General features: G+C 39.0%; 2 protein-coding genes across 2 annotated transcripts; one reads left to right on the top strand and one right to left on the bottom strand.

Moving 5' to 3' along the window:
- Positions 1–3,550: 3,550 nt before the first annotated feature.
- LOC128128949 (formin-like protein 14) lies at positions 3,551–4,114 on the bottom strand. Its single transcript, XM_052767683.1, has one exon. The coding sequence runs from the start codon at positions 4,112–4,114 to the stop codon at positions 3,551–3,553; it is 564 nt and encodes a 187-aa protein (XP_052623643.1).
- Positions 4,115–4,250: 136 nt separating this feature from the next.
- LOC111921223 (uncharacterized) lies at positions 4,251–5,504 on the top strand. Its single transcript, XM_023916796.3, has one exon. It carries the CDS (start codon positions 4,428–4,430, stop codon positions 5,337–5,339), a length of 912 nt encoding a protein of 303 aa, XP_023772564.1. The 5' UTR covers positions 4,251–4,427; the 3' UTR covers positions 5,340–5,504.
- Positions 5,505–10,631: the final 5,127 nt, after the last annotated feature.

Genomic DNA, 10,631 nt, shown 5'->3' with positions numbered 1-10,631 from the left:
TCGCTCTCCAGCTCCCGATCCTGATCCGGATCCACTATCATCATGCCTCGAAATCTCCATACTGAAGGCACCCTACCAATCTCAGACACTTCCCACAATCCTGGGATCCAACTCTCGCAACCCTACCCTAGAGACCATGGTTTCCCTGATACGCGTATGGGTCCTGTGCTTTCAGTAGTACGGGCCCATACTACCTTCCACACCTACCCATATTTGTATGAAGTACTACCACAATACCCTAGGAAACATGCATAATAACTATCAACCCTCACCACTAGCGGAACACTGAGAATATCCCATAAGGGACCCTAGGCTACAGGCATCACAAATCAGGCAACATTATCATGAATTCCTGAAGATCCCTAGCCTAACTCTAGCATGCTGTTCTATCAAGCTCAATAAAACAAATATCACGTATGGTATCTTGGGTTACTTACTGGCTCCGGCTGATCGTACCTCCGCATCCTCCTTTTACCAAATTTGAAAACCATTTTAATTTCTCATTTTAATTTCTCTTTTTAAAATCCTCCTCGATTTGAGACTGGAGTCACACGAATGTTTCCCCAATTCACTCAAACCAAGGCTCTGATACCAACTTGTAACATCCAAAATTTCAAAACAATTAAAACTTTTCAAAGTCACCCATTTTATTAACATTGTTGTAAAAAGGTTTTCAATACATTATTAAACAGAGTAATTTCCCAGGTTCATATCATAAAACACCAACGCGAGGAACAGTACGATCACGCCTTTGCCTTGCCACAGACTCCTGAGAACCTGAAACATAAAACCACAACTGTAAGCCCGAAAGCTTAGTGAGATACCCCCAGAATACCAACCACATATACGCCTTTCCAGGCCCTGACCTTCCGGTCCATGTGTCTCAGGGGACTTCCGTCCCTGCTGGGTAAACCTTCCGGTCCTACCCACGCCGACCTTCCGGTCCATCACACAACATAATCGCCTTCCGGCCCATAACATATTGCCTTCCGGCCCATAACACATTGCCTTCCGGCCCATAACATATATTGCCTTCCGGCCCATAAGCATAAAATGCACATATAACATATCAAGCAATCATATAGCAGTTCATAGACAACAATCGATTAACAGATCACATATCATAGCATTACTCTAACAAGATACCGGTCTAGCCGGTCACTATCATAACATTACCCTATGAACCAGTCAACATACTAAATGCATACATATGCCTTTCCAGGCCATGACCTTCCGGTCCACATAGTAACGCCTTCCGGCCTGTAACATATAATGACAACTACCCGGATTTCCATCCGATAAAAAGGGTCGGCCTTTGCGCCATAAACCCTAGCGATATAGTGAGGATAACTCACCTCGAAACTGCCGACTGAACAGATAGCTCAAGCTACTCTGATCACTGATACGATCTCCACCTTTGGACAGCCTCTAATGTACTGAACTCAAACAATAAACAACAATTACCAAAATACCCCTGGAACCACTGGTCAATCCTTGGTCAAAGACAAGGTCAAAGTCAACCCCTGACTGACCCTACTCGCCGAGTCAACCCTATGACTCGCCGAGTCCCATACTCAAAACTTTGCTTAACCCGCGACCTAACTCGCCGAGTCACTCCCAAGACTCGCCGAGTTCAACGACTCTGAGTCCACTCGCTCTTGACTCACCGATTCCTTAAAATTCCCTTTCTACACGTCGAGTATCCCCTTTTTACTCGACGAGTTCCTCCTGGAAGAATCGTGGGGCCACCCCGACTCAACTCGCCGAGTCTGACGAACAACTCGACGAGTCTGTTCATCAGACTCGTCGAGTCCATGCCATGCAGTCGATCAAACTGCTTCCTGAGGTAAGTATTGTCCCGAAATACACAAGCATGGGACCTTCTGGACCTCTAAGGTCCTAATATAGTGTTATAGTCGTTTGGGGGACTAGGGTAACACTTAATCTAATCACAAAGGGGTTCCATAAACCCTAATTCCATGACACATCAACATAGCAGAGCATAATTCGAATTCTTACCTGAATAATGTGCTCTCTGCGTCCCCAAATCCTCAGAACGTGACTCCCTTGCTGTTCCTTTAGCCAAGCCCTTCTCTTCCTTGCACCACAACCCTTCCAAGATCAACAATGGCCCTTAAACTTTGCTCCAGATGCACCCAATCGATTTAGGGTTCTTCTCAGAAGGCCAAAATGAACAATGACGGCCAATAAGTGCCTCTTATACGTCCCAACCCTGAACGGTTAGGGTTTTCGCTAAACAGCGTCGACTCGCCGAGTTTATATCTGGACTCGTCGAGTCCAGTCGCGAACCCGCGACCAAGTCTGCGATCCTACTCGGCGAGTCTAGGCTCCAACTCGCCGAGTCCCCTCTTAAATCACCCCCAAAAACATAATTATATCAATATCTGAAATTCCAGGCTGTTACACAATTGAAATCTCATTTAAACTTAAAATAGAATATATCATGCTTGAAAGTGTTTTGGTTCATAATAATATCCGAAACTTTTGAAATTTGAAATTAATTGTTTCCGAAATTTCAACATATAATATATTTGGAAAGCAATTATGAATGGAAATAAAGCCTAAATTTAAGGTTTACATTAATAAGGAACCAATTTTGTAGTTGTAAGTTTGGAAAGATTTCAAGTATCATTTTCATTCAATTCTTACATTTAATTTACTAATATAACGAATGAAAATTAATATTGGTAACAGAATCTGATTTTGGAAACTTCAAAATCATCGCGTGAGGCTTCAAAACAAACAGGTTGACTTCTTGTTTGATCAAGGTGACGTAAGCAAATTGATCTAAGGGTGTAAAACCTATAAAGAAAACACGATCAACGGCCCAAAATGTTTTTAGATGATGTCATAAAGTTTTTCTTTTAATAATATTTAGAGATTCCGATTCCATTTTCAATGAACCGAAATTAATTCCAATTCATTTTATGCCAACTTAACAAGATATGGAATTGGATTCAAATTCAAGATTCATTTTCCAATTCCAATTCAGATTTTCCAATTCCAATTCAGATTCCTTAAGGTGTTGTTTGGTTCGCAGAATGTTGCTGAAGGAATCTGAATTGGAATTGGAAAATGAATCTGTCAGGAATTTGAATCCAATTCCATATGCTATTTGGTTGGCAGCAAATGGAATTGGAATTAATTCCAGAATCTGTTTGGTTCGCAAGAAATGGAATTGGAATTCATGTAAAATGACATAATTACCGTTTTTCCTGTTTTGCTTAATTTTACCTTGTTTTCTAACTTATATGTAAAAATACATTATGAAAATTATAAAAACAGTAAAATTTTGGCGGTGGTTGCAGTGGTGGAAGGGGCAGTGGCGGTGGTGGCGGCGACAATGGTGGGTGGCGGTGATGGTAGCTACGACGGTGGTGGTGACATTGATTGTGGTGGCAGAAGTGGTGGTGATGGTGGCAGTGTCAGGTGGTGGCGACAGTGATGGCGGTGATGGTGCTGGTGGTGGCAGTGGCGGCTGGTGGTAGCGGCGATGGTGGCAATGTTGGTAGTGGTGGTGGTAGTGTTATTAGTGGTGGTAGTGGCGGCAGTGATGGTGGGTGATGGCATTGGTAGTGGTGGTGGTAGCGACAATGGTAACGGTGGTGGTGGCTGGGTGGTGGTGGTGTTGGTTGGAGGAGGCGGCGACGGTGGTAACGACGATGATGGTAATGGTGGTGACATCGCAGGAAGTGGCTGTGGGTGGCGGCGGTGGTGATGGTGGGTGGTGGTGGCGGCGACGGTGGTGGTGACTGGTGGTCATGGCGATGGTAGTGGTGGTCCGTGGCAGTGGCGGCGGTGGTGGAAACAACGGCGGTGGTAGTGGTTGTGGCGGCAACGGTGGTGGTGGTGGTGGTCGGTGGGCGGCAACGGTGGTGGTGATGGTGGTGATGGCGATGGTAGCAACGGTGGTGGTGATCGGTGATAGTGGTGGGGGGTTTTCTGATAAGTCAAGGGGTATTTTTGTAATCTTCCACTTTCCTCCATATGGTGGAAAGTTTATTTCATTTAGAAATCCTTTTCCCTCCTCTAAATCTAACCAAACACATGAATTCGAAGGAATTGGAATCATTTTCCCTCGAATTTCATTCATTTCCTGTCAACGAAACACACCTTTAAGGTTTAATTGGATTGAACCATTGATCCAAACAAACACCCTAAAATCGTAGAAATTTTAAAATTCACTATATATTAATCAATCTTTTTTTTTTGTTTTAAATTTTAAGTTGTAGAGAGAGTAGTAACTGAATTTGAATCTATTCACCCGTGAAAACAACTCATCACAGGGACTACCGGCGGACACATGCCAACCAGCTCCAACAACGCGGTTTTGACGCTATATATACCCTTCATTCCACTTCACATTTCCATCAGAAAAAAACCACCTTAAATAATTCAATCCAGCAATGATGACACCAAAAATGGTAGCACATTTCAGGCGATCTGTCTCGTTCTCTAACACCCCATCACCGCCGCCACCGCCGCCTTCTTCCACCTACAGAACCACCGCAAAAAGGATCCACTTCAGATCCACCAGTTTGCCCACCAGATCCCACCCTGTCCTCTATCAACTCAAATACCACCTAAACCAGCTCAAATCCCAGTGGGGACCCGAAACTGTATCGGAATCAATCAACTCTAGTCGGATCACCGACGCGTTGATCCGTTTACGCATCATCCTGGAGTCTCTCGACGACCTTCTTGATCTAGCTCCATCAAGAGACTCCCTGCGTCGCCACCCTGAGTGGGTGGAGAAGGTTCTTGAAGACTTTCTAGTGATGGTGGATGTTTATGGAACTTTTCAGATGCAAATCTCAACGTTGAAACAATGTAATGTTGCAGCCCAGCTTGCGACAAGGAGGAAAGACGGGTTGAAAATGGTGGTTTGCTTGAAGGGTTTGAAGAAATCCGGTCGAGAAATCTTCAAGCTCATGCCATTTCTCCAAACGATCCGTGAGCGCCCGGCCGATTTAACTCAGTTGGATCCGAACCCGGATCTTGAACTCGTTGAAGTGATAAAAGGTGTGATGGAAATGATTGTTGTGATTTCAGAAGCTGTTTTTGGTGGGATATCGGCTTCATTGGAAACCCGAAAAGCTTCATGGATGATGGGATTGAAAAAATCAAAGAGGGAAAAAGGGATTAAAGAAATTGAAAATGGGATTTGGAGTTTGAGAAATTATAAAGATGAGATTTTGAATAAGAAAATGATGAAAGAAATGGAAGAATGCATAGAAGGGATCGAGAGTGGGAGTGAAAAGGTGTTTAGGAGCTTGATAAACACTAGGGTTTCGCTACTCAACGTACTTACACAATAGAATACAGTGCAACAAGAAACTTGAAGAATTTGATCATATGTATATTCTGGTTTTTGATTTATTTTACTTTCAAAATGGTTTAAAAGATTCTTTTATTTTATTTGAATAAATGTTAAACAAATTGAGTTTAAGATATAAAGATTTGGCGGCTACCGTTTCATTTGATGTGTAATCTAATAAATTTGAACGGATTTGATTATGGATATTTATAAGACAAAATTACAAAATTGGTCCATGTGGTAGTTAAAACATATCAGTGTAGGTCTATAGGAATCTTTTTTAACAGAGATAGTCCTTGAGGTTTTGAAATCTTACACGGATGGTCTTTATAACGAATAGCATTAGAAAATAAAGGTTAAGTGCATATGAAATTACAAATTTACCTTTTATTTAAATAATTTAAAATTGGGATAATGACTTGAAAGGGTAACAAACTTTTGACTTTGTTTATATTTAGTCACTAAATTTTTTTTCGTTGTCTATTTGCCACTGAACTATTGAAACTGTTTATATTTTACCTTTCTGACCGGTTACCGGTCATAAGGGTAAAATATGAACAGTTTCAATAGTTCAGTGGCAAATAGACAACGAAAAAAAATTTAATGACTAAATGTGAACAAAATCGAAAGTCCGTTTCCCACTAAAAAAGTTCAATGACTATATATAAACAAATTTTCTCTTGTATTATGAAAATTTTGGTCTTCAAGTCCGCATAATATGAAAAATTCAACTTTCGAATTTTCATATCTAAATCTCTCCCCCTTTTTATAATCGAAAAATGATTATAATACCAAAAAGGAAATGAGAAAGTGCTCAATTTAAAATTTTTCTATTCAAAACTCCCCCTTAACATTTTGCTTCAATCCAGAAAATCCAAAAAATCTTCAATTTTTAGCTTCGTTTACGGACCGCCTTTGACAAAATTTTGAAATTAACAATTTCTACCCAATTTTTTGTCAAAGGTGGTTCGTGAACAAAGCTAAAAATTGAAGATTTTTTGGATTTTCTGATTGAAGCAAAATGTTTATGTCATTTGTTAAGGATGGATTTTGGATAGAAAAATTCTGAATTGAACGCTTTCTCATTCCCTTTTTTGTTTTATAATCATTGTTCGATTATAAAAAGGGGGGAGAGATTTAGATATGATAATTCGAAAGTTGAATTTTTGTAAAACCAAAATCAGATTGGAAATTTTGATTTTTTATTTTGGAAAATACCAAACCATTGGTCTTTTTATTTCGGTTTCGATTTTTCGTTTTTTTTAATAAATTTTCAGGGTTTTGTTTTTTTTTTTCATAGATTTCTTCATCAACAAATGTTGTTAGAATTTAACAAAAATAAATAATTTGCTAAAACATAATACAAGAGGAAGTTTGTTCACATTTAGTCATTGAACTTTTTAGAGGGAAACCAACATTCGATTTTGTTCACATTTAGTCACTAAATTTTTTATCATTATCTATGTTGCCACTGAACTATTGAAACTGTTCACATTTTATCCTTATGACCGGTAACAACCGGTCATAAGGGTAAAATGTGAACAATTTCAATAGTTCAGTGGCAAATAGATAACAAAAAAAAGTTTAGTGACTAAATGTGAACAAAGTCGAAAGTTCGTTACCCTTTTAAGTCATTATCCCTTTAAAATTTACAAAAAGAAGACAGGCCATTCTCTCTTGTGGTGTTCGTTTTTTTTTTTTTTTTTTTTTTTTGCCAAATTTTAACCTCCTTTCATTTGTATGAGAAAAATACATTTAAGCAAAAGACAAGAAGATAAAAAACATAAAAATATCTTTTTGACATCTTTTTCTGGAAAACAAAAAAATAGTTTTTAACTTTCTAAGTTATAATCTTAATGTGATATTTCTTTTTCCAACACCACCAATTTGCCGCCATCACTGCCACTACTACCACCACCATAACTGCCATCACCACCACCACCATCGTCGCCACCACCATCTCCATCTCTACCGCCACCCCCACTTCTGGCATCGTTTCCACCACCGCCATCATCACCACCATTATTGCACCACCTCTGCCCTCATCACCGCCACCCACCTCACTCCTACCCCAACCACCCACCCCCAGTTCCACCTGTGTCACAATAACTCCACCACCATCTCCACCAACAACAACACCACCATTTTATTTTATTTTATAGAATACTTTAAAAAAACAAAAAATAAAATATGAAGACTAAAGACATGAAAAAAAAAATTGTCTACATCAATTCCGTAGATATGGAAAAGACAGAAGACATTTTATCTCTCCCAAAACAAACACTACCTCTCTCTCCCTCTCGTGTATTTTACTTCCAATACAAGAACATGTCCTCCTCTCGTCTTCTTTCCAAACAAGCACACACATGCAACTAAAAACACTCATCTATACGTACCTACAACTAGTGGCACACCCACAGTTATAACCATGGTGCATGAGTATAAGACTGTAACATCCTGAATTCAGGTATGTCAATTTAATTATTTATTTATTGTTTTATTGAGGAACTCGACGAGTTGATGCCTCAACTCGTCGAGTAGAGTCTGATCTGTTAGCGCATTTTCGCGAGCAGACTCGACGAGTTGGAACCCGACTCACCAATTCGGTGATGATTAGGAAAACCCTAATCCCCGGGTTTGGGAGCCTATTTAAAGATCTTTATGGCCTTCATTTGCGGCCACCTTGTTCTAGAGAAACCCTAGAGAGCCGAGATAGTGAGTTTGAGGGCAAGAGGAGGCTATTTCTTCATCTTTTTGTGTGGTTTTGCTTGAAGGAAGATATGAGCACAAATCTAGAGTGTGAAGGGGGCTGGATCTGAGCTAATCATCTCGTGATATCATCTTTGGAGGTATAATCCTTTCCATTTTGTGTTATATTGGTTCGACTTCTTGATTTTAGGGTTTTTACCCTCATTTGATGAAAGGTCTAGTGAGTATGAGGTCCTCTTTGGGATTATGACATCAGATCAGGACCATGAGAGGTCCCTAGAGTCATTACCTTCTATCTTTTTGCAAGCAAGTAAGCAATTGGAGATTAGGTTGCCATTTCTAGTGTTATTTCTCCATTTGAGGCTTGTTTTAGGTTGCACGCACGTAAAGGTTGCACCTCTACGTGACTTTTGAGTGTTTAAGGCTTAGATCTATGATTTGGCTAAGCAGATCTGACCTCAGGAGGTTGTATGAGCAAGTCCATGGAGGAAACTTGTTGAGTCCATATGTAGACTCTACAAGTCGGACCGGGTTGCTCCGGGGTCTGACTCCAGTGGTGACCCGGTGAGTTGAGGGGTGACTCAGTGAGTCGATTGAGGCTTAGAAAGGGAAGAGTCTGTGTGGACGATGGTACTCGCCGAGTCGTCGTATGCACTCGGCGAGTCTGGTCAAAATGGACAGTTGACTTTTAGGGTTTTTCAATAAATGGGCATCGGGCCTGTAGATGGGTAGAATGGTCTTTTACCCTTCTGGGGATTTGCATGAGAGAATATCTAAAATATGAAGAGACATTTATTTAGTGAAATTTATTATTGTGACTAGGCGGAGGCTAGGGCAGTATTCTGATATCGAGATTTCACCGAGATTCCCGAGGTGAGTCTTCTCACTATACTTTACCTAGAGTGGTAATCAGAGTTATGTGATAGTGTATCTTGTATGCTATTTATGTGTTGTGATTCTATGTAATATGTGATATGCATGATTCAGAGTTCACAAAGTTAGGACCAGTAGGTCCACAGAGTTATGGGACCAAGAGGGTCCCACAGAGATATTCGACCAGAGGGTCATCAGAGTTACAACCTTGAGTGGCTGATCTGTGTCTATGTGGTATTTTGGGGAACTCACTAAGTATTTATGCTTACAGAGTTTTATGTATGTGTTTCAGGTACTAGTGATAATCGCGGAAAGACGTCGGCATGATCTGTACACACTCATGGAGCTTTTGTTTTATATGATTCTGGGATATGTTTTTCTATGATGACAGTGGATACACTATGTTTATTATTATTTTATGAATGACATTATGTTTTTAAAATTGTAAAAAATTATTTGAAAATTTGGGTGTTACAAAAACTACTAATATCTTGAGATCATTAGTTGAAGATCAAGTATACTTACAAGTTTTTATACGAAATTTAGGTAAGATTGCATGCACCCACTCAAAGGCCATGAGCGTGTTTGACACAAAGCGTTTAGGAGCTTCTAGCTTCTAGCATTTGACAAAATAATTTGTTTTAAACAATTTTTCTTGTTTAACACTACAAGCAATAAGTGTTTAGTTTAAACAAAACGTTTCAGATCTAAAAGTTGTCTCATGTAGCGTTTAATAAAACGTTACCAGCTATCAATTAGTTTTGTAGAACACGTCTCATGTATTTGTTTCTGCCTATATCTAAAAACACAAACCCACACACACATCACACTAAAAACACACATTGTATTTCTAGATTCCATTATATAGATTAAGTGATTGTGAGTTTTAAATTGGACATGGGTGGGTCAGATTTTTATTTGTTTTTATTTATGGGTACTTGAATAAAATCTTTCTTAATGGTTAACGACGCAGTTTGTTGATAGTTTTCCTTCCACCTCGATGTAAAATTTTCTTACCACACACACAGAGACACTCAAATGAGTTACAAAGGGTATGTCGAATTGCAAATAGATTAATTATTGTTTTGGATTTGGGTTAAAAAAAAAAGATAATCGTTGGATGAAAAAAAAAAAAAAAAGAAATCAAATACCCGTCTACTTTTTTTCTCCTATTATCTATCTATACATTTAAGCTTATAATATTTTTCATATTTAATAAAATTAATTTTTTATTATATTTATCATTATCCAATAGTGGTGGGAAGATGGTAGGAAGAATAAGTAAGAGAATATTTAATTTCTCAAAAAATAGCATGTACCAATTTCGGCCAATATAAGAACACCACACACACCTTTATATTTTTTAAAATGAAAAATTAGAAATAAACAAAAATCTGATTTGGTTGAGGTTTTGAAACACACCTAATTTTGAAATATCCTTAACTGAAAACTTGAGGTGTAAAATCTATCGAACATGGAACCAAACCATATGTTGTGAGTGTTATTTTAGTACAACATGGTCCGGGTTTAGTACCATGATTTTGTCGATTTATACTGATGTGCACACACCTTTAGTTAGTTTTTTTATGATAACAATATAAGCACCAAACTTATCTAAACATTAAATAGTCATGTGGAGAGAACTTGATGAGGATAGCGAAATCCAAAAACCAAAATTTATTGTCCATGCTCGATTTGGTCCTTGGTTGGA

Source organism: Lactuca sativa, chromosome 9 (genome assembly GCF_002870075.4).
Source record: "Lactuca sativa cultivar Salinas chromosome 9, Lsat_Salinas_v11, whole genome shotgun sequence".
Taxonomy (NCBI): Eukaryota; Viridiplantae; Streptophyta; class Magnoliopsida; order Asterales; family Asteraceae; genus Lactuca; species Lactuca sativa.
The sequence above is the reverse complement of the archived record's forward strand: the minus strand, read 5'-3'. Positions and strand labels throughout refer to the sequence as shown.